The 25,025-nt window shown below is 35.7% G+C and overlaps 1 protein-coding gene across 1 annotated transcript; it reads right to left on the reverse strand.

The window, feature by feature from the left end:
- Positions 1-3,942: 3,942 nt before the first annotated feature.
- Positions 3,943-23,555, reverse strand: DTHD1 (death domain containing 1). The gene is made up of 10 exons (XM_015862522.3): positions 23,124-23,555; positions 21,003-21,774; positions 20,204-20,534; positions 19,556-19,735; positions 18,463-18,707; positions 17,585-17,746; positions 16,729-17,018; positions 15,226-15,470; positions 10,229-10,286; positions 3,943-9,676 (listed from the first exon to the last, which is right to left on the reverse strand). The coding sequence occupies exons 1-10, from the start codon at positions 23,401-23,403 to the stop codon at positions 9,387-9,389; spliced, it is 2,853 nt and encodes a 950-aa protein (XP_015718008.3). The 5' UTR covers positions 23,404-23,555; the 3' UTR covers positions 3,943-9,386.
- Between the last annotated feature and the right edge of the window lie 1,470 nt (positions 23,556-25,025).

Raw genomic sequence — 25,025 nt, forward strand, 5'->3', positions numbered from 1 at the left:
TTATTGAACTTTTGCAATATCTTCTATATTACAGTACTTCAGTTCAAGCTGAACTGCCACTGAATAACTTGTGAAGCATCTTCATATGTACCTATGAACATTGCTTTAATGGGGTGGCAGAATTTGAAATTCAGAGAGGATTCATCCCCATACTGGGCAACTGAATCCTGTATAAAGACATAAGGTAATAGTTCCTTAGAGAGAGGTTTATGCATGCTAGAGCGTTGACCTGGCCAAGAGACAGTATCAGGCCGTGAAAAATGTATGTCAACCATGGTGTTAAAAGTACTCGTATATGGCAGTATATGAATCTTAGTATGCAGGTTAACTGACAGATTGAGAGTGTTTGAAATGCAATATTCTTTGGTTATACTGAAGAATAGTGGATAAATAGCTAGCCAGACTCAAGCTTTAGTTTACGTCTCTTAAATAGCAGAGGTAGTAAGTTAAGGTCAACACTGTAGGGCATGATGTTGTACATGGATGGGAATTATATTTGGAGAAGCCTTTTTTAAGGTTATTTTCTGTAATGATGCTGCATTTTCAAAGACAAAATACTACAGTAAGGAAGGACTTATTTCAAAGGATTAGCACTTATATTTTTAGCAGTGTCACATGATGGCCTGCTTACAATACTTTGTGTGAACACATGTGTTTAAATGAAGTTTTGAGAATGTTTTTGAGGCCAGCTAGAATGAGAGAATTTGAAGATATGTAAATGAGACTGAAGTAATTATTACCATCAGAAAGTGGCAGAATTAGACTTGCTTATGGAATTTTCCATAAAGCAAATTGTTTTCTACATTAACAAGGAAACTTTCTATCTTAACTTCTTTGTTTCACCCAAAGGAGGAAACTTATTGACTTATTCAGAACAGAAATGCAACAAAATTGCTTGCCTTAAATAAGACTTGAAATTCAAAATGCTTCCCCTCAATACAAGCTTAAAATGGCAAATACAACAATATAGTTTTAAAATTTTTTTGTGCTTGATCAGTTGTTCCTCCATTCTTGAAGTATTGCATTTCCCCCACCAAATATAGTTCTTGTGCATTGAATTCCATCCTAATTTTGACAAGATCACTCTTTGATTCTGTTGCTGTGCTTATATCCCTTCCTTGGCTTCATTTACTATTTTTAGACTGTATTTTTAGAATATATTTTACAGCATTAATGAACATATTTAATAGATTGATCCTTGATTGTTTTCTGTTCTTTCTCCACATCATATTTGATTTGCACTGTCATCTTCATCTGTGTTTATGCTCCTTGAGTTTCGCGCTTGCCTCAGGGATTTTTTCCAAACATACTGTTACTCTTTTTTCTTGGGGACTTTCCTTCTTTTCTTCAGAGTCCTTCTAAACACTGGCTGGCTCACTTCATGTTAATAGTCCTCCTAAACACTGACTAGTTTCATATTAACATTCAAGACTGGAAGTTACTAGTGCTATTTTCTTTAGTCAGAATGTTTTGTACATGGTATGCTTAGCATTTTGTGACAAGCATTCAGGCCAGAAAGTGACAAAGATAAGTTTTTTCAGTCAGCATTCACAGTTTTTTTTTTTAAAGCATATTTGATATTATGCTATCCTAATGTTCAAGACCATTTTGTAGCTTTTTTGCACTGGTTCTGTGGAGTGCAACATGAACAAAAATGCACTGCAAAGAAAAAAATCTTCACTGTAGATAAGAAGGACTCAGTGCTAAAGGGTCGACATGATCTTATGGGAGATATTTTGCATCACTTTCCTTCTAATACCATGGCTGTGTGTGGGCTCTTTGTCTTGTTTATAGGCAGTTCCCACAAATGCTCTTACAGCTTCGGAGTCCTATCTGGAAAGGCTTTGCAGTGCTTGAGAGACACCAAATCCTGGTGCTTAAATCGCAAATGTAGGTTACAGAGAGAAAGTCAGCAGAGAAATGTAGTTGGCTGCAATCCCATCATAATTTTGAGTATAATAAAAGAAGGAATTCTGCAGTGGATTTTGAAGCACCAATAGCATCAATTATGTGTACAATGCTAAGTCAGAACTGTACAGACTACAAAAATTGCAAGTGTAAAAATTGCCTAAATAAGCTTTCTGCTGTGGTTTATGAGCTTAGCTGCAAGATTTCACTTGAAAGTTATTGTCCCAGAGGTTACATGTTAGGATGTAAATCACACGATTTCATGGAAGAAAGGATAACTGAATGCTTTGAGTTTTTTCTTGATTTGAAGTTTAAAATTTTAGTGGAAGATGAAATTAATCTACTTTCAATTCATACACACTTTTATGTCAATTTATTGTACATCTATGGCTGTTCCTCTTAAGTTTAGTTTAGTAGTAAGTATCTTTCCTGGATACAATGTGAATTTAGATGTTTGATGTTTTAAATATCTTACTGCACTGTATTACTGCGATGACAAAGATGAAAAAATAAATAATTGCAAGAAATATTACTTGTTATCCAATTGCATGCTATCATTCTATTTGCATTGAAAAAAACCATTTAATGAAGATGTGCATATTTGAGACATCTCATGAAAATATGTTGTTATTTTTCTCTTTTACATACTCTTTCTCTTCTCCCTGATCCAGGAGTCTCTAGTAAAATAGCTAATGAGATGTCAACATTTCCTTTGATGTAAGAGGTTCTGCCCTGTTACAGGTGTCAAATATCTTTTCATATTTGATATTTAGGATATGCAAAAGCTGGTTCCAAGGGCTACTTCTACCACAACACGTGTTTAAAAGTATGAAGATTTCAAGTACTTACATTTGTATTGTATTAGCAACATTCCTCCGGGTGATTACTGGGCATTACCATGGAGTAACAGGCTGGAGCTGTGTATTAAGTTTTTTAAGTATTTAAGTTGAAAATCTTAAAAGCAAGCAAAGTTAGAAGAGGATATAGTCTGCAAAGCTTGGACTTATTTAGGAGTGCTGTTCTGAGGCTAGTACAGAATACAGGCTTTTGAATTAATTTCTTATGGATTAAATAGAAGTTAGTGGCACTTGTTGTCTTTGTTGTTTTCCGGGAAGATGTAGAAACTGATCTTGGCCAATCTAAAAAAAAACAACTGGAGTTTTGTAGGCTCCTGAAGAAGATTACTTCCATATTAGGAATACTGCTTTTACTTTCTGATCTGAATATTTCAAAACAAAACTGCTACAGTTCTTAAAAGCTTTATTTCATCTTTTCCATCAGTTTGGCCCTTGTCCTGATCCAAGTAACTGCCAAATAAAAGGTTGATGAACAAATAGCAATGCTTCAAGAGGTCTAACATGAATACAGTGAAGAAGGCATGGAAGGAAAAGAGTAAATTGGCATAATAATCTCTGTGTGCCTTGTTGATCTATAGTACAAATACATTTTTACAATTTAAAACAGCTGGGAGCAGAGAAATATTTGATGGCAGCATAAAGGTCTACACAACAAGAAAAATATGAGCACCAATTATGGCTCAGAGCTACATTCATTTTAAGCTATGAAAAAAATATTCATGTAATTACAAATCCTACCTCCACAAAGCAAAACTTGCCATTGAAATAATTTTTTAACTTAGGGTAGTGTACTAAAAATCTTCTCTGCTCTCAAATTGTGATAAACTTTTCCTGCGCATGAAATCTTTACATAAGCATGGAAATATAAAATGAACTGAAGAGACTCAAAATGTCACTAATACTTGTTTGAACTACATTTGTTCATCTGGAAGTTAAAGAAAATAAGAAAACTGATAGCTATTTAGTATCAAACATATCTAAATCGCTTTTAAAAGAAGCAAGGGGTTAAAATGTGACCCTAGCTAAATCTATTAAACATAAAATGGCTAGAATGGTTTTGACAAGCTCATTAAAATTAATATGAACATTTCAATAGTACAGACTGGCTGCCATAAATTATTCAAGAAAAGAAATTATGCCATTCAACAAAGCATGTATTTTTTATTAAAATGTCAGGAAAACTTTAACTAGCAGCTAATTTCCATTTCAATCTGAATTACTAGTTTTATTTTCTTGGATTTTCATAACGAAGTCAGCTACAATAAACACACCCTGTATTACAGCATTGTGTATCACTTAATTTTATTACATGGGGTAGCCATGGTTACGAGTCACTGAAAGAAAAGAGACAAAGATATGACAGCAGTTTGTTGTCAGCCATGAAAACATAAATCAAATCTATTTTATATCTTTTTAGACATGGGCTGGGGCTACTAAGTGGTTGTGAGGTTTTGGTGCATGTGTGTTTGTGTGTGTTTGCAGTTATGTGACAAGGAGGGACATGAGCCCACTTGCAGGATGACATGTATTGAACAATCGATGTGGAGTATGTGTTGATAATTCCTGTCCAGTCTGTATATGTCTCTCTAATGCAGGAACATAAAAATGCAGAAACACGGAATTACTGTTTTTGTGAATTTCATGCTCTGTTGCTGGAGATTCTTGGTATAAAATCTTCCATGAATTTTAAGGTCTGAATTTCAACATGCTTTAGATATTTTCTCCTATTTATCCTGCTGACAGGTTGCGATAGTTAGGAAAGTACTCCTAAAAGCCTGCCAGATTTCAAGAAGCTTTTGGACAATATCAGAAATATGGTTTGATTTTTATGCATTCCGGTGTTTTAGAGCATGGAGTTGGAGTCTATGATCCTTCCAATTCAGGATGTTCTGTGCTTCTAATTCCCAACCTAAAATGTGTATGTTCAGAAAGTGTGTTCTGAAAATCATTTTACCATCTGATTTCTCTTCTTCTTTTTTCTAGATAGGCTTTACAGTGCCCTTTCAAGATCTCTCCTCTTTTTCTGTATCTATTAGCTCTTTCCTCTCTGCAGATGGTCTCAGCCAGAAGATTCAGCATTTCATGTTCATTCTTGTTTAACAAATGTGAGCAGAACTGTGCACAATGAAAAGTGGTCTCAATGACTTGACAGGTGCTGACAGTGTGCTACCTCTCCTCGAAACACTTCTTCAGTATATGTAGGGACTGTATTTACATTTAGCATGATACTGATACAGCATGATACTGATACTAATGATGCAGCAGTAAATACTTCTGATATTGATATGAATTTCTTCAGTACAGAATCACCGCATTTTCTTTCTTGAACTTAAATACTCCATAATATTTTCAAACACAGCTCTCTTCAGACTTTTTCTGCTCCTTTCCTTTTTCCTCATACATGAGCATGGATCTTAGCATGGATCTTATTCCTGTTAACACTCAGAAGAATGAATACCTATTTCTAATTTCATAATTGCATCCATAATTTGCATCCCTTCAACTCAAAAGGGGGGCTAAGATACAAGTGGATAATGCACAGTTAAAGAGAATTTCATTTCTATTTCATGTCTTACTTTGATTTCAGGTTCGAATGTATGAGATACATCATCTTTGTAGCTCTTTTATGACGCCTGCTGGTTAAATTGGCACTTGCATTACATTGCCAGTATGTGATAAAAATCCCAGCTGGAATCCTTCCAATTCTATTAAACTATTTCAGATTCTCAAATTTAATTATTCTCCACTGGCCATAATCTGACCTTAGGACAAAATTAAAATGGGTGATAACACTTCTGGAAGTCATACTATCAAAACTGGGCTCCTAAATAGACCGTAATCATGCTGAAGGTTATATATATGGATTTGAATGATTTAACAAGTAGAGAAGCCTTCATCTTTTCATTTGGAAAGCTGCAGAGCAAAGGCTTTTGGTAGAAACAATGAAGTAGTAAATGCTTAATGAACATTAAAGTCAGTGAGCATGTAAGGTTTTACATACGCCTTGGAAAATTTCCATCACCAAGGTGATGTACTCAGTATAATGCAATAACACACAACCCAGTAATACATATGATTTTTTGTTTATTTATTTGTTTAATACTAGGAATCTGTTGGTGATAGTAGTGGTTAATAATAATCTTTTGCCTAGATCTTAGATAAGGACAAAGTCTGACATTTGCATTCCGTAAGATAATTGTTTTACTTATATGTATGATACTCTCATCGTTCAGGGAAAAAGGATAAAACATAGGCATTGCCTTTTCTATTCTTGCAAGTTATGCTATAATTTATTATAATATTACACTAGATAACTAATTGAAACATTTTTTGTTAACAATAGTACATGAAAAAAATTATATAAAGTATTAGTCAGTATTAACAATGTGAGCACTTTAAATTGTCAGAATTCTTTGAATGTTCACACTTTGAGGAATTTATTTCTTTGCAGGTGAGACAAACACACTGACATGAGCAGTCTGGAAGTGCTGGAAGCTACTCTGAGGTTGCCATGCATGGAGCTCTGCACAGGAGCCTCCTGCTCTTTTCCTTGGGAGCAGCTTCTAAAGATCTTTTTTTTTCAAAATGGCTTTGTTACACACAGTCCCAGGGAGGTGGTGGAGTCTCCTTCTCTGGAGATATTTAAGACCCGCCTGGACGCCTACCTGTGTGACATGGTGTAGGGAGCCTGCTTTGGCAGGGGGGTTGGACTCGATGATCTCTAGTGGTCCCTTCCAACCCATACAATTCTGTGATTCTGTGATTCTGTGAAAACCGTACATCTCCCAAGCTTTTTTGAAAGGATAAAATAACTGCCTTTTACACACATTAGTTTGGATGGGATATTGATTAAATGCTGTCTCATTTTTTGGTTTTTTTATTAAACCCATCTGTTGTGTTCAGCAGCTTACTGATTCTACTTTATGAGCCCTTTTTCACTAAATAGAGAATTTGTATTTTAAATGTTGAAGATGCAAAGTTTGTCTTATACCTTTGTACTTCATCAGGCTCAGACACAGTTGGCAACTCACCCTATAATTGTGCTAGGAAAGGAACACACATTTCTTCCTTTCTATTCTGTTTAACTACTCAGTATTTTAACAAACAGCTTTTATATTCAGTCAGCCAAATTACAGTTGTCTGGATAGGTTCTTTATGATCAACTGTCTTCCTGTCTTAGCTTATTTTCTGTTCAGCTGCCTTCACTGTTTAACTGAAATCTGCAGTGTCACCTTTTGCTCAGTGGTGGGAAACACATCCATTCTAAGAAATAAAGCTCAGGGTTTGCTCGTAGTCCCACATATATTTTACAGCCAACAAATAACATAGCACAAAGCAGATTTGTCTCTTACAGACTGCATTCTTTACTACATTTTTTTTTTCTCCTCAGTTCTGTTTTTCAGAGAGAAACATTCCATTTAGGAGACAACCTTCTATTGAGTTAAAAGTAAATAACAGCTTTGATGCTAGGTGAGAAACTGGATTCTCTGAAGTTCAGTCATATTGGCCTGTAAATGGCATGTGCTTTTTGAAAGAAGCACAAGAGTCAAACAATCTTCCATGGGGTAGAGGTCCTACTGCTCCTTCCTTTTCAGTGAGGAGATTCCATTAGACCTTGAGTTGAATTTGTTTCAATTATAAACTGGACTAGAAATTGCATCTCTTTGGGAATATCTTTGTTAATGCCGAGCATGAAATGATGTTTCCTATATTCTCTCTTCCTGCCTAATGCCACTGGGTTGAGAGAGATATAGAGAAAGAGGGTGTTTTGTCCTGTCAGAGGAAAGGAGAGAAAGCAACCAGGAATAATATAAATGCTTGTTTATGTGTTCATAAGAAATTTTGTTAAAAACTCTATTTTAATTATGCTGTAGATAGGTTTAATACAACTAAAATATTGACTGTAACATTGAAAATTGGAGAGATAATCAATGTCAATTTCCATTGTCGCTACTTTGCACTCGCTCTAATGATACCACATGGTACAGTGGAGTATCCAGTTCTTTACAGATGACTTCTTGTTTTTCAAATTGTTTTACTCTGATTTTTTCTGGCATGTGAGATACAGTTATGGGTTTTGTTAGACACACAGGCCATCTTGTGGCAGAATAATGGCAGATGTTTTGTAGCAGTTTTTAAGTCCAATTTTTTGAGATATTTCCAGTATTATTTGTAGTATCTTCATACATGGAAACGTGACACGTGCTGACAGTACCAGCTGCACCTGCAGCAAAATATTAATTCCTCTAAAGAAGGTAGTGATGAAAAAAATCCAAGGACAAAGTATGTCAGTGCACTGAGAAAAGTGCAATAACACTTTCTGCTTATTAAAAAAATCCAGGCTACTAAATCTTCATTTAAGGAAAAAAAAATAAAAAGAAAGCGTGATCATTTCATTGTGAAGATGCTTCTACGGGATGAGATATTACTAGTCAGAATAATTAAATGAATAAATTCTACTTCACCGTATCTTTTCTCTTGCAATGCAATTTTCACATTTATAGCAGTGATTTGGAAACATTACAAATATGTAACCCCTGAAAATATAATCCCCTAACTAATGATGTGTATCACAATTATGTTTTGTCTGCAAGATGTCCAGAAATACTTAATAGTTTAATTATTAATAAAGTTCTGATGAATAACATTTAATCTATTTCCATAGGAACTACAATCGATACAGAGAGCAGAATAAAATTATTTGGTAGAGCAGTTTCTCAGATACAGAGCACTGTTTTTCAAAATAGTCACCACTCTTAACTGATTTGGCCACATAAGCTGATAGAGATGCTCTTCATTTTGTGGTGTAACAGCTGTGCATGGCAGCTTGCAATGTGGCTTATCTTTCATGTCGCTGTTGCCATTGCTGAAACACATCACCCACTGCCTCACTGTTTTCACATTGACCATTTGGTCTCCACAAATGTTCAGCAAGTATCAATGAAAGTCAATGGGTACAACTTTTTCCACATGGAGGAATTCAGTTTCACACCTTTGCTTCATATGCAATTCCATGTCAGACACCATTCTGTCAGAGTGCCCCTCTGCTGCCTGCCATCTGTCACATGGCAATAAAATGTAATTGAATATTGGCAGGAAGGTTCGGCCACTACTGTCAGATCACCAATAACTGTCTACGATATTATGGGCCAACATAATCGAACAGGAAGCCTTACTTTTGGAGTAACCCTTACAGTATCTCAGAAAAACATAGTTATAAAAGGCCAAACCTGCTATTTCTCTAACATTTAAGAATTAGGTTAACATTACTCTGCATTCTTGAAAGAAATTAGTTTTAAAGTATTCAAATATGTAGCTAAAGAATGTTATATTGATCCACATTTCTTTACTCTTAAGAATCTGATAGTTATTATTACTGGACTAATATGGAATGCTGCATGAAATTTTTGTGTGAACATTTCTCTCTTCCACAAGATAAAAGTTCACTTCTAGCAGGAAAAGGCATTGATGTTATGCTCTGTTTTAGAAAGAAGAGTTCAAATTGACAAATAAAAGAGCGATCTGACTCCTGACTTGTGTCACTGTCAGAAGATATCAAGGGAATGCTCACACTTCTCAACAAGAAAGAAGAAAAACTGGGCTTAGCTGCCACTGATTTTGTCAAGTGAACACTTTTTTTTGCCACTTAAAATAAAGTTCTTCTGAAAGATCCTTTCTGCCACTCTTCTCCAAATAGCGAGACAGGAGCTGCTGTTTGTCAGCTGACCTCGGAAGGGTCTTTTGCCAGCAATAAAGAAGCTCATAGTTCTGGTGTATTAAATTATCAGGGCACTTCAATCTAACAAGCTGAAACACACTCCTCCGAATAGGCAAGCGTAAAGCATTCACTGATGTGTTATCTTCTGCAAGCTCTTCTGCAATCCAGTACAGCAAATTGTCCCATAGGGCCTCTGAAGAGCAAAAATTAGTGAAGTAATTGCATTACTCTCCTATTACATAAATCCTTCAAAAAGCTTTCTAAAGCTGCAGTCTCTGTGGGTGAACTCCCAAAATTAATGTGATTTGTTTTATAATACAGTAGAAACATCATCACTTCTTATTTCTGATGTAATTTTTGGTAACTGCACTGAGATGTGAAGTGGACTTAGTCAAAAACAGAATTGGTAATGATCTACAGCTCTTGGAAAAGCACAGATTGCAATAAAAGGACCAGGCATTTCCTATAAATGACACATTGGTTATACTGAAGCTTTCCATTACAAACTGAATCTCATTACGTGGAAAACTGTATGCTCCTTAAGCACCCTAACCCAATGACACCTCACCTGACAAGAGCTTATGCATCTCCTGGTATCCAATTTACTCTTTGTATAAAACAATCTGAATATGGCATTTAGAAAATGTCAGCTGCAACTGAAATAAATCCTGCCAGTTAAAAAAAGTAAATAGTTAAAATAATTATTGCTTACATTGACATTGAAGCATTATGTAAGTGTTCTTACCTGATGAATCACAAAAAATCCTTTTTGCGCTTTGTGGACGGTTGATTGACTTTTCATGCTATCAAAGAAAAAGTATTGAAGAAAGAAATGACTAAAGCTTAAGATGAAGGATACAGGATGCATTACAGCGCATCAGCAGTGAAGTCCTACCTACGTAGAACATTTTTATCACTGCTGAAAACAAAACAAAACATTCATCTGCTACAGATTGTAAGAAACTACTAAAATAGTACAACCAAGTCTGTTCTCTCTGTATGGATGTCTATTGTATCTTATTAAGACGTTTGACTTCTGCAAATTTATGAAAGTTTCTTCAGTACCATTATATTCTAATAGGTGTATAGGAAATTGGGGTTATAGAACATCTGTATGGAATCTTTCTACACCAAATGGATTCTAATTTCAAATGCTGTGTTATCTTCTCCTTCTTACATTTGTGTACTTATTGTAACTGTGGGCACATTATATTATTTCAAGGAAGATAACTACAGGTACTGCATACCTATAGAAATCAATAACCATAGAATCATAGAATCCTTATAGCTGGAAGGGACCTCTGAAGGCCATCTAGTCCAACTCTTTTGCAGTGAAAAGGGACCACAACTAAATCAGGTTGCCCAGGGCCTTATCCAGTCTCATCTAAAAGTCTCCAGGGATGGCACATCAACCACTACAACTAGGTAATGTGTTCCAGTGCCTCACCACCCTCACAGTAAAAGATTTGAAGCCATTTCCCCTTGTTCTATCACAACAGAGCCCGCTAAAGAGTCTGTTCCCTTCTTTCCTGTAGCTCCCCTTTAGATACTTAGATACTCCCTTTTTAGTCCACTATCAGGTCACCAGGAACCTTCTCTTCTCCAAGCTGAACAGCCCCATAGGAGAGGTGATAAATTCTATGGATCGTTTTCGTGGCTCTGCTCTGGATGCACTCCAACAGGTCCGTGTCTCTCCTGTACTGAGGACCCCACATCTGAACTCAGTACTCCAGGTAAGGCCTCATTGGTGCAGAGCAGAAGAGCAGGATGGCCTCCCTCAAGATGCTGGTCACGGACCCTTCAATGCAGCCCTGGATCTGGTTGGTTTTCTGGGCTGCAGAGGCACATTGGTGGCTCATGTCCAGCTTGCCATCCACCATTACCCCCAGGTCTTTTTCTACAGGTTTGCTCTCAATCCTTTCATCCCCCAGTTTTTATTGGTAATGGGGGTTGTCTAGACCCAGGTGCAAGACCTTGCACTTGGATTTGTTTCATGATGTTCCCTCTGAATGGCATCCCATCTCTCTGGTGAATAAGAAAATAGTAAGTCTAGAATTTGTTTTGTGTTTGTAGCTGTATGTATTCATTTTACTAAGTTCAACATTTAGTAACAAATCACTAAAGATCAACATCATTCAAATGGCAAATTTCACTGAGCGCAGAGTCCTTCTTCCTTCCTCTTAACAGTGGAAAGAAAGAAAAACAATGTCCTTTTTCCCTATGACTGATAAAGGGGAAACTCCTGTGAGGCTTATCTTGTTTCCTTCTCCATATAGAACAAGAAATTAAGTAGAAGAACACAGAGCACAAGTGAGTAACTTGTAAAAAGTGAAATTCTGCTCCTTTCTTTTTGGTAAAACCTGTACTTTTACTCCTCTAGTGCCAACATGGTATGTACTTTTATCACACATTCAATTGCATTACCTGCTTGTTTAGCCTTTTCCTATGAGACATGCTGGAGGTATACTCACAGAGCTTCCCATTTCCGTCTGTGAATTATTATAATGAAAATGAAACTCAGGCTGAACTGATTATTCCCTTTTTTCTGCTGGACATACTGAGTCATAATCCTGCTGACCTTACCTTTAACAGTTGCAGTATCTAAAACGTAAAAATAACTATAACTGAGTTATCAATTCACCTGTGAGTTAAGTGGCTTTTTAGGAGGCCTGTGGTCTTGGGAGGGTATTCTACTGTGCACAGGAGGCACAGAGCACACAGTGCCCACAAAACAGTTCTGGGCTGTGCTCATCTGGAGATTTAAGTCTTTTTATTTTTTCGCTTGTGTGCTTCTACAGCAGTTCTGTCGTGCACTGCCTGAAGATAGAGTAAAACGATTGTGAAAGCCCTCAAAATAAAAGGAAAGCAGAGTTCTGTCCAGAAGGGGGCATTGTTTTCCTTCCAAGGCAGAGATTTCTTTGGCTTCCTTTTAAGTATGTATTTATATTTAAATTTATTTTCATTCATTAATGAGAATTTAGAACCTCAAAGCTCTGCATGAGATTTTCAGAGTAACTGTAGATGAACTCATTTACCACTGGTTTGACTTTAATCTGAACTACTTTATGCTACTTAATATTAAAGCAGTAGTAAAAATGATAAGAATTGACAATAAGTATTGTCTGATAATCGTGTAATAATATACTGTATGTTATACCAAAAACATTACATCTGCCTTTAAAGACGAAGTACCAATAGTGAAAAGCTAAATTCACCCCTGGTTCAGCTGCATTGGCACATGGCCCTGCAGTTCTGGTTGACAGTGCAAGTAAAATAGTCTCAGTGGTCAAAACAGTTTTCTAGTCTGGAAGGCCTTAAAATTAGCTAAGCAGCTGCCTTTTTGAAGTAGTGGATCACATGCCATTTTGCTGTTAGACAGTCATTAGTTAAGCAGAACTTCAGCAGAATAGTGATTTGATAATGCTTGTATGGATTACACCACTATCTTTCTGCAAAGCACTCTGATTTCAGTCAGTAATACTAAAGTGCCCTGCAAATGGACCTTCAGACATGAACAGACTCTACTTGCATATCAAACAGGACTGACAGAAAAGGAGAAATTAACCTTTTAAACTCTTTAGTCCAGCTTTATAGTCATAAAACTGCCTTGAAATATCGGTAGAAAATCACTGATATGCACACACATACTTGACATCAGAACCTGATCCTCTTCATTTTCCTCATGCTGAACCTGTTTGCCAAACCTGTTTCTAATGCTGAGAAAACAAAAGCTCCTTAAGCAGCAGTTATTAGTTAAAGATATCTATGCACTCAACCAAACAATAGAAATGTGAATAGTCTTTGCTGTTTTGACTGTTCTATTTCCTTCTACACCCTTTATTCATTAGGAAGCATACAATAATGTTATGATACATCTAATTAAAATATATTGATCACATCACGGGTAATAAATGTTGGATACTGTAACTATGTCAGTTTTGTTGCTAGTACTTTATTCTAACAATTTTAGATTATTAAGATATGCTAAGTAATTAGAATTTCCTTTTTGTTTCCTTAGCTTTCTATGAAAACATAATCTTTATGTTTAATATGTGGCTCTTCCAGCCAGTTCCTTCCTCAGACTAAATTTTTAACTGCTGCATTATCCTGTGAAAATGAATTCATCTTTTGATTATTTTGCATGTAATAAATATGTTATTTTGTACCACTAGTTACACCTGCCACTTACCAACATCACTGTTCTTGTATCCTACAGAAGAGTCTATAGCTTTTCCATGTTGCCTCCCTTCATAATTCATAAGCATATACCACATTTCAACTTCTATCAAAATCTCCTGAACAGTTGTTATTAATGCATTGTTTTTCTACCTGGAATCCATCCACGTTTCTGATCAGATTAGCCTCCTCCACTACCAAAAACTTTTTAACATCTAAATTATCTATTTTATTTTCTAGACATTCACTATCAGTGATTCTTCACAGATAACCTTAGTGCTCTGAATACTTTGTACTAACAGCAAGTATTCTGCTTAAATATTCAGAAGTTTCTATTGAATACATTAACATAGATCTGTGTGAGATTTGTGTGGGACTTCAGTAGTAATCATCACCTCTTTAGGAAACCAACCACTTTTTCCTAGTTTGTTTTCCCTACTTTTCATCCAGCAAGATAGCCAAAATACAGTATTTTGTATTCTTAAGATTTCTATCACTGTGTTCAGTTTGGAATTTTGTGAGCAGACATGATATAAAAGAAGATGATATTTCAACGCTATTCATTCTACAGAGAGGTTTTTCATTCTGTGTAAAATAGAATATATAAATCAAATAATGAAAAAGCTATCAATATGCAAATGGTTCCAAGCATTTTGATCCCATTTTTTGGTTTAATATTTGCATTTAATGAAAACTTTGACTCCTTTGAAATATAACTAGCAGAAAAAAAAAAAAAAAAAGTGTACATTTGCAAGATACTGCAACGCTGATTGAAGTGATATCTGTTTTTGTTGGGTATCAGGAGGGAAGAAGTGTTCAAAAATGGCTTATTTCAAAAGTCTAAGTTGGACATTTAAGAACATATATATATAGCCCTAGACTATATACACCAAAACTAACCTGAAACACTTTGCCTTTGTGGTTTAATACACATGCAGTTCAATTCACTAAATCTTGTTTGTGTTACAAAGGAAGATTAAGAGGAAAAATAGGATGGAAGAAAATCTAGTGGGCAGAGGAAAACTAACTGATGCCTAGGTTGTTACTGTTTTGTTGTTGTTGTTCCTTTCTGGGTTTCAGTTTTCGCTTGTTTGTAATCCTCCCCACTTGAACCTCAAGAGTTTGTATTTCCCTTTCTATGATTACATAGTATGCTGTGTGGAAAAGCAAAGACAGTGAAAGTACATTATTTCCCTCACCTTCTTCCACTCCCCAGTTTACATTTTACATGGAATTTGTCACTAAAAGAGGTCTTGCTCCTACAACTTGGATACTTAGCTGAAACTTAAATTAAAATTTCTCAGGGTCGTAGCAGCTGGGGAGGCCAAAAGTGTGAAAAAGTTCTACTAAGTGTATTTTTTTTAGTGTTGATGGCTTGACGAGAGTCTGCTATGAAAAATTCTAAGGGTGTTTATACATTGGTGATGGATCAGAACTGCTCCATTGGTGACTGGGGTCACCTGGGGTTATCTGTAGTGGAAAATTTGTATCAAGATGCTTCAGCTTAACAAATATGTTTAAGGGAGAAAAGGAAAGATTTACAATGTCATCAGTTGAGAAACTCACCTTTGGTAATGTCAGTGGTAATTTGCACAGTGGAGACTGGTGCTGATAATTACCGTGTGGCAAAGGCTGTTTCCATTCCTTTGTTATCATCCCTCTGGTAATTTTGTAAAACACTGCTGTTCCTTTGTAGTGAGGGGAGCTGTGGTTACCAAACTCATCCACTTCCTTAATACAGAGCTCTAGTCTGGGCTTTCTTTGTGAGTGAAAAATCAGCCTGTAGGCTTTTCCAAAATCTTTTCCGTTTTCTGCAGACCATGGTGAAAACAAGCAAAGAGAACACCAGTTTTTACATTGTATTTGGACGTGTGGCATCTAAATTAATGCATTAAGAGGAGCTAAATAGAACTAATTATGTAGTTATCTGCTGTTCTTTGTCATTATTACTACTTTTTATTGAACATTTGAGGCTCAAACATTCCTGCCAGCCTGCCTCAGTAGTCTGAGTGTCTTAATAACTAGCCTTCTTAGCTCTTGAAATGTTGGCACTGGGAACAAGTGGTGAAAGCCGTGCTACAGGGTGAAAAGTAAGGAACCTGGGAGGTGACAAAATGTATGATACAAAGAGAAATAAAACTGTTGAGAATAGAAGTATACACCTTCTGATTTCCTATCGGTAACAGCAATGAGATCAGAGGGGTAAGCTCCTTTTTAGGATCTGTGACACAATACATTTGTGTGTTCTTGCAATAGAAAAGCAGGTGTTCTTTCAGTCTGGAGCCATTTCTTTTGGGACAATAATCATTTCTTCAGCATGTATGGAGTTCTCAATGGAAGAATTTGTATCAGATGTACAAAATGTTCAGGGGGCAAATACAGGTGATTGCAAAGCTGGCAGAAGGGACTATATGTAATTTGGGGTGAAAATTTTTCTGGTATTTCTTACCTCTTCTTTAAAGTGAATTGTTGAATGATGGAAGCCATTGCACTGAATGCTCCAGACTGCTAGAGCAAATGACACAGCAACTCTTGCATCACTGCAATTTATAGTGCAACTCACAAAAAGCACTATTTCACCCTGGATTTCAGTGTCAGACCTTGCTCACTTGAAGTGAATTTTAACAGAAAAATACTGGACTGTTTACTTTTGTTTGGAATCTGTTTAATTCTTATCACAAATTTTATAATTTAAAAAGCCCTCGTTCCATTGATCGAATCCTGTCCTGAAATACAAGAAAAAGCAGCTGCTTCCAAGGGACTAGGTTTCACGGAATGGCAGAGGCTGGAAGCGATCTCTAAAGATCACCTTGATCTTGAGGCATTGCGACCCAAGCCATGTTGCTGAAGTTATTGTTATTCTAATACATTTATTTGTCAGAGCTGTTGCTTATGCTGCTCCGTACACTTATCATTTAAAAGCTACAAAACAGTGGAATAAATAAATAAGCTGTGAGTAACTACAATCTACTGATGTCCACATATAGTACTTCTGAACAGCTGAGGTGATTTGCACCTTCAATGTACTTTCAATAATGAACATCGAAAATCATGAATTAATTACCATACCTGAAGCAAATATATTGCCTCTAAATTGAAAATGAATCTGCTCTCCTTCTCTTAAAGGAAACTGCTGTGTAGGTTCTGGGGGACCAAAGTATCCCTCTTCATGGAGATTTTGAATTTCCCAGGTCAATTCCTTGGATGCAGTTAGTAAAACTATTATTTTACATGGGTTTTCTCTTTTCCGGTACAGTATCACATTTGACATTGTGCTGCAAACAGCTTCTTCCAGAGTCTGAGCAAAGAGTAGGAGATAAGTGTTTTCCAAGAGGAACGAAAGGCGAATAATCACAAAGCTGTATTTAAAAAAAGACAAGAAAGTAAATAGCTTTATTTAAAATCTCTTCACCATCAGATAACAATTAGTTTTGTAAGAAAATACAGGGCTCTCTCTCTCTGATACAATTTTTACTGCCTCTTTTAATTATTCTTTCATATGAAAGAGAGAAAATGTGCCTGATTCTGTATATTGGCTCCATATCTATGAATTAAAATATATATATGTATATATTTAAATTAAAGTCAGAGAATATTTCTTGAAAAGAAATTTCAAAAAATATTCTGGTCTTTTATTTAGAAACCTAAATCACATAGTCAAATTAAGATTAGTATCCATATTTCCCATCTCAACTTTTGTGCACAATCAATAGATGGAAAAAAAATATTTATAAAAAATATACTTCCTGTAATTATGCCTAACAAATCTAAATGATCTTATTCTACAAACTGGATGAAAGAGAAGAGATTCTAGCAGGTTAATAATTCATAGTGCATGATGAACTCTACTAACTTCCATTGATTTATGCAGTTGGAAGAAAACATTTTAGTAAATAAAATTTGTATTAGTTTTTTCATACATTACCTTTCTAAATGTTCACTCAGTTCAAATGACACAAGCCCATTCTGTGTATTCTGGATAATTATATTGTCGAAGACCATCCACTCATCTTTGTTTCTGTGACCTAATAATTTGAAAGTATCACTGTGACTCTCTCCATTCTTTCTCAAAGAAGAACTCTTAGTCCTGAAAAGCCACAGAATGATGACAATTAAAACAAAAGAAAGAAAGAAATCCTGTAGGAACTGCTTTCTCCTGTTTTCCTCAATGACCATTTGTGGCTTTTTCCACCTTGTTGACAACCTACTTCTGATATATTTCCAGCATACATAAAGGATGTAGCAGTCAGGATTTTATTTTTTTTTTTTAAAGTTTCGATTTAAAGTCTCCAGAAGGAAAAAGAAAACAAGGTAAATGTTTCTATCTAAATCAACCTAGCTTAATCTATTATTTAACATCACATGTAGTGATCATTTTGGATCATTTTTGAAACATTCATTGAGATTTAGATTCTCTAGAAGTAGGTGTCTGAAATGGATAAGACAAGGTAGCCCATTTTTCTCCCCAAGCAAATGCTACTCAGTAAGTTAATGACACAGACAGGAAGATTAGAAAATAACTCACACTTACACATTTTTTAAACTGGATGTGAATAACCCAATGACCTCAAATGATGTTTATACATCAACATGGATTTTCTTGGTGAAATGATAGCATAGCGTGGATCTGCTGTAGTATTTCTAACACTTTTTTTTTTTTTTTGCTGTAGCAGGCTCTATCCACAGGGTAAGTCGTCAAGTTAATTTTAACACAAAAATTATTAATGTCAATTATTAATGTCTATAACATTAATTACATCTGGTGTTTTTCTTATGTAGAATTTGTTGTGAAGTTGTTCTTACCAAGGATTGTATGCTGCAACAACACTCTTTACTGTAGCAGTAACGGCTCTCACTTGCTCTGTCTCGTCCTCCTGCCTTTTTTTTTCTGGGTTTGGAGGACAGGGTAGAGTAATTGTGACTGAGTTATTAAATGGTTGGGCTGAAGGATGGTGGACATAAACCAGTGCACTAGTAGATACCACTGAGAAGTACATGTCATGTCTTGCTTTCAGTGTGGAAATCAGAGATGGTTCAATTGGATGAATCTAAATATAGAAAGCAATTGTACAATTAATTTGTAAATGAATAAATGTTTCCTTACATGCTTGTTGGCTTTGTTTGTTTTTAAACAAATTTGTTTAACTTTTGAAATTAGATCAGATTATCAGAAAGGCTATAGACTCCTCTTTGTAAACAAGGAACAACCTCAGCAATGTATTAACAGTTTATACAATGCGCAGCTAAGTGCCTGAATGTAATAAAAGCAGGACATTTTAAATACTGTAATTGTTTTGTTTTGTTCCTGTTATGAGTTTGTTTTATGACTCCTGAGCCTCTACAGATTTTGATAATTTTTCAAGATACTCAGTTTTTTTTAATGTTAACTTTAACTTCTCTGAAATGTATGTTGTGTCTCAGAATAAATGTGGCTATGGGGGTGGGGAGACACAAAGAATAACTGAAGCAAATGTTGAGATTATTCTCAGCCTAACGCTAAGAGGTAACAAAATCTGTTGTGGTGCCTCATAGAAATGAAGAAGGTCAGATGAAAAAAATTGTTCTGTATACTTAAAAACTGGGACAAACTGTTTAAGTTTGGGGTTGATGCTTACGTCATTGAGTAAAATAATTGTTTTTCTGTGAAGCGTGTCAGACAAAGGTCAATTGTTCTTTGTAGCTGGAGATACTGTGTTGACTACTTCCTTGCTGCATCTTGTGGTTTTAACAAAGCCTACAGAAACTATTTGCTGTGAATATAGGGTGTGGAGTTGCCACTGCTTTTCACAGACATCTAATAATGGAACATGTTGCCCTTTAACACTGTTGTGTCTTTTCTTCAAAACTGATCAGATAACACAGAGTCTAGGAATAAGTACTGCCTATTTCATCTCACCTTTAAATTCATGGTTGCTGGAGAAGTGAACGTTTCCGAAGGGTAACAGAAAGAGATCCTAGAATCCATGCTCAGGTTTTGTGAAAGTCCTGCTGTTGGAACGGTAAATGTTTCTTTCTTTAAGCATGACAACACAGAAAAAACACCCAGCTGATAAACTTTCACTTCCGCAAAGGTTTCCTGTGTAAAGAAAATGTGGGGTAGAGTATGTCAGAGAGAAAGGAAGCTGCGCTTTGCAGTGGTTTAGCATTCTGAGGGAGGAATATTAATTATAGAGCAAAATGTGAAACAAAAATAAGTAAAGTATTATTGGCATGCCCAGTTATCTGGTGATTTCTAGTCATCTTCTAATGTCATTCATATTGTGGTGTATGACTGGGGAAATGAGCTCATCAGCTGGATGATTAATCTTGCACAAAATGATTACTTCTGCAGTTGCAAAATAAAGAACAATCCTGCACTTCTTTGAGATGGAGTTTGAATTCATAAGCAAAATATGTGTTACTTCTTTGTAATCTGAATGCAAAATAACTCCCCTTAAGCTTTTATTTTTAACAAAGAATGGTAAGTATTACATCTATTTACAAAAATCACCAATGGCTACTCAGCCAGTAGTTTGGTTAACTGTTCAGAAAACCGGTTACCAACCTTGTGGTTTCCATGGTATCCTTCCAGAGAAATGGGAGTTAAGTAATTTGATTGAAAGTTCATGTCTGTTACCTTCACCATAATCTCCCGATAATTTCCTCTGAAGCGTGAAGTAAACGGGATTGCAATGTTAATAGGGAAAGGGATAGTTTTCTTATAATCAGAGCATTGAACACTGATGACGTTGCTGACCAGCTCCTCAAAATCGTCCACCACCAAGGAACTTGTGTCATTGACTATATTACATGCTAGATTCTCCAGGGCAGTTGCAGGGGCTTTAATAAAACAAACTACTTTATGTTCACTCTTACCACTCTCTTCCACTACAAATCTGGAGGGAAAAAAAAAAAAAAAAAGTATATATATTTTATATATATTTTTTGTATTTGGGTTTCATGATACCTTGCGTTTTTAAATACATATATAACTATAATTATGAACTACATTAGATTATAGGCAGATCATTCATGAAAATGTATGTATATGAAAATGCTTATGTTGAGCTTCTATTAGAGCAATTTTCAACTTACTATAACTGTCTAAGTTTTTTGATTTTCCACTAAATTCAAAATGATTTCGTAAGATTATACCTCTCTGGTATAATAAAAATCAATATGAGCGAATAGTTTCAGTTTGATTTAGACCACACTGAACATCCTGACTGCACATGATGAAGTTGTAAAGTACTATGTGTGTAACCATGGGTATATTGAGCTTGTGGGTCCCCAGATATTAATATATATTCAAATAAATAATATCTATGTACACATGTTCCTAGAAAAAATGAGAATGTGCTTACTCTTTGTTTAACCAGTGCCTATATTTTTGCACATCTTCTGAATCACTTATTGAAGGAATCACAACATTAAGATCGCTGGTTTGTGCTGAAGAGGTGACAGTAATTAGATCATTCCTATACATCTCAGAATTTGTTTCCTTTTTACTGTCTTTCATTTGCTCTGTCAACTTGAGTTCTTTCTCCTGTTCAGAAAGATTTCTGACAGTTCTGTCATGAGTATCTGTTGATGTCTGAGGTAAAATACTTTCTCCACTGCCCATAAAATCATCTTGACAGGTCAGTTCTGGATGTTTTTCAAGAGAAGAGCCATCTTTGTCTGTTTTTTCTTTACCATTATTATCTATTTTCTCTGAAATAGAGGTTGTTAGCACTCTGTATTCACCATCCTCTTTCATTATTGGAGGTTCTCTGCTAACTTCCTGTTCTCTGACAGATATATTTTCATCTAGTGATGCAACGGTTTCTTTTTCCACAGTTTTAATTTCACATGGCTGAACTTGATTAATGATCTGACTTTCTGTCTTGCTTGGGGAAGGAGTTCTTTGGTATCGCTGGCTGGGACTAGAGGATGCTTGCACAGATTGCTTTGCTTCTCTTTCAGAATAACATACTCCAGTTTCTACAAAAGCATTTTGTGCAGTCTGGATCTGAGAAACATCATCTTGTTGGCAACTAGCTGCACGAAGTTTATTTTCGACCTCTTGAAGGTGTGAAACTGTATTTGTAAAATAGTCCTTCATTTTCTGCAGACAATCTATAACATCATGATATTCTGAGGAAAGAAAAATAGGTAACCAAATGAATTTTGCTACAAAAGCTATGAAAATGTAAAAACTTATACATGTAGTTAGTGAATTCCACCTAGTTCCATGATGCCACACAACATATGAAAAAGAATATATTTTCTGGTTTCCATGTAATGTTTTTACATTTATTGCTATTCAGTTTGAGTAAATTTCTGAAGAACTGAATACAAACAAGTACAACTCTAATTTTCCTAGTACTTCTGTGGCAGCTTGAATGAACTCCATTTTATTGTTCTGACAGACACCAGCTAAACTCTTAATGATAGTCAATCAAAAGCAGGAAATTGGTAAACAGTAGTCCAATGAACATGGAAACAGTCTGAAAACTCAACATCAATTACACATATTTCCTAAATCTGAATCCTGCAAGATTCTGGCATCTGGCTTCTGGGGCTTCAACAAAGCTGTTTTACATGGCCTGAGTATTAAACATGCTTTACTGTTTTACGTTTTACTTTTCTGTTTTCTGCATGAGATTTTGGAAAGCTTTGTTTCTCAGGTTAAATCCAGTGACAGACAATACAAATAAGAAAATTGTACAGTTGGAACATGATGTAGTGTGCTCTTGACTCATAATAGAGAGATAATGCAATACATGGAGGAAAATAGAAAGGATTTGATACAAATCTTAGGGGAAAACACTGATTTTGTTCAATTTATTCAGTACTCAGTCATATGAAGTAAACTGATATCTCAGAGTTTTCAAGGAAATAATTGTATGGACTAAGAATTTCATGGGTGTGGTATTATATGATTTAGATAGACCCTCCACGTTCAGCTCTATCAAAACCTGAATAATTTAAAACTACAAAGAGTACAGTTCCAGATATTTTTTTCATTATTAATTCCAGTCTAAAAATTATTTCCTTGAGGTACTTTTTCAGTTTCAAATGAATTATTCTTGGATCTTGACTACCAGCTTGGGATGGTAAGTGATCTCCTTGTTTTTATCTCAAACTTTTTTTTGTCATGTTTTCTCCTCCCATTCTGCTGAGAATGGAGAGAGGTTGAGTGGGTGTCAGGCATCTGGCCAATGTCAATCTACCCATTGTGGTGTACATAAAACAGTAAAAGAATGGTTTATTTAGTTATATACATATATTATTCCCACATAATGAGAATTATGAATCTTATATTGAGTCTCACAAAATAGTGATATAATATTTGAAATATTAATTCCTTTGTTCCAATGAATGGCCAAACGCTGAAATGCTAACAAATGATAATTAAAATCCCCCAGTACCATCATACAGCAGAAATTGTTATCCAGTACATCCAGTCCATTACTTTCACAGCATAGCTTCTCTGTACTTGCCTGGACTTGCTGTCAATTCCTTGTGTTTGTCAAGGAGAGTGCTCAGCAAGTGGAAAGTGTCTTGAAGATTTTCTGTAATGTTCTCCAGCTGTTGAATGAGAGATCCATTCAGCTCTTTTGTTGAAGAGATCAGTTGCTGAACATTCTCCACTATCTCTTCATTATCCAGATCACTTTTCAGAAGCAAACCTCTTGCTAGCAAGTTCAGGTGCCAGATTTTTTGCATGAGTTTTCCTGATATGTCAGTAGAAGGTGTAATCTTACTTTCTGCCATTTCCATCTTATTTTCAGAATGTACTACTACAATTTTTCTTCTGTTCAAACACTTCCAAAAAATGTTGTTCTTCGTTTAGGCAATGCTGTTTACTGTTTGTAACTTAAGTAGTATATAAAAAATACTACCTTCCACCAGCACTACAAAAATTAAGCCTAGCTCAGAAACTCTGGGTTGATGTTGACTATTAGAAAGTTACTAGGTGACAAAAAGGAGTGGCTCAGGTGTGACTAAGGGCAAGAACACATTTAAGAACATAGGTAGGGAGGTTATATAACCCAGTTAAGTAACAGTGAGCAGTTTCTAAATTCAATGCTGCACATGACCGGTGCGTGAGAAATCAAGCCCTAATTATGAATCCATAACTATATAGACTGCCATCAAGATGTGTTTCAATTGCAGTTTTTCATTGTAAGCTAGCATTAAATGCTGTAGATCACCTAACTGGATTTTCAGAAAACAGTATTTTGTTTGTTGTTCAGAGATATTGTGTAGATAAGACAGGTCCAATGTACTACGTGTGCTAAATTATGCATTTTTATTATTATACGTAGGTTTCAGAAATACAAGGATTTACAAATACGATTTTGTGTCTAGCAATTAAAAAAAAATAGATGAGTGAAGAAACATTGTTTTCTTGGTTGTATTTACATAACAGGAAGAAGGGTTTTAAAAAACAAAAGGACAAATAGCTAGAAGTTTAAACAACTAATGGCTGAAATTTTATATGACATTTTGGAAGCTGAGAAACAAATTTAAAAGTGTAAGCTTGCTAAACTTATTTGTGATGTCAAGAACTGACTGTAGGTTGTTCATGTTTAGCCTGGAGAAGGGGAGGCTCAGGAGAGACCTCATTGCACTCTACAACTTCCTAAGGGGAGGTTGTGATGAGGAGGGGCTTGGCCTCTTCTGCCAATTAACAAACAAGACCGGTGGAAATGGCCACAAGTTGTATCAGAAGAGGTTTAGACTGGACATACGAAGGAACTTTTTTTCTCAGAGAGTGGTCAGGCACTGGAAACGCCTGCCCAGGGAAGTGGTGGAGTTGCCATCACTGGCAGTGTTCAAGAAGCATCTGGATAGGGAGCTAGGATATATGGTTTAGGGGTTTTCTGTAGGTATGGTAAAGGGAGTACGGTTGGACTAGATGATCTTGAAAGTCCTTTCCAACCTTGTGATTCTATGATTCTGTGAAAAATAACAAACAAACCAATGAACTTAACAACTAAAACAAAAAGGCAGTCCTTTGGTACCCCACTATAGCTAGCATCTCTGCTTTTACAGGGTCTAATGACCATATGATCCTGGAAACAGCTTTGCCATCAAGATTCCTATTCTGTTTGTTCATTGACTTTAGTTTGTGGTATCTCAATGGCAGTATTTGAACTGATTTTCATTTCATCCAGCATGTTGAGAAACAAAACTTTTCTTAGGATGACAATGAAAAGAAGTGGAAGAACAGCACTGATGTTCTCTTACCAGCACATGTTGCCATTGTGCTACACAGGGGAAGACTGGCTAGAAATCCTTCTCAGAAGATTTCAGTATTAGTCTAAATCTGAAGTGTCACATACACCAAAATATTTTACAATTTAAGAAATATGCTATACAAATTCTCGGTACTGAGT

Source organism: Coturnix japonica, chromosome 4, assembly GCF_054131305.1.
Source record: "Coturnix japonica strain WE chromosome 4, WE-NBRP24, whole genome shotgun sequence".
In the NCBI taxonomy this organism is placed as follows: domain Eukaryota; kingdom Metazoa; phylum Chordata; class Aves; order Galliformes; family Phasianidae; genus Coturnix; species Coturnix japonica.

Bases quoted from the DNA above. Each gene is read 5' to 3' on its own strand.
- DTHD1 (XM_015862522.3), bottom strand. From the start codon at position 23,403: ATGGAAATGGCAGAAAGTAAGATTACACCTTCTACTGACATATCAGGA. The intron at 17,747-18,462 runs GTAAGAACAACT...GTGGCTTTTCAG, and splicing joins GTTGCAGCATACAATCCTTG to GACTAAGAGTTCTTCTTTGA. The intron at 17,019-17,584 runs GTAATGTATGAA...TTTTAAATACAG, and splicing joins CTGAGTGAACATTTAGAAAG to CTTTGTGATTATTCGCCTTT.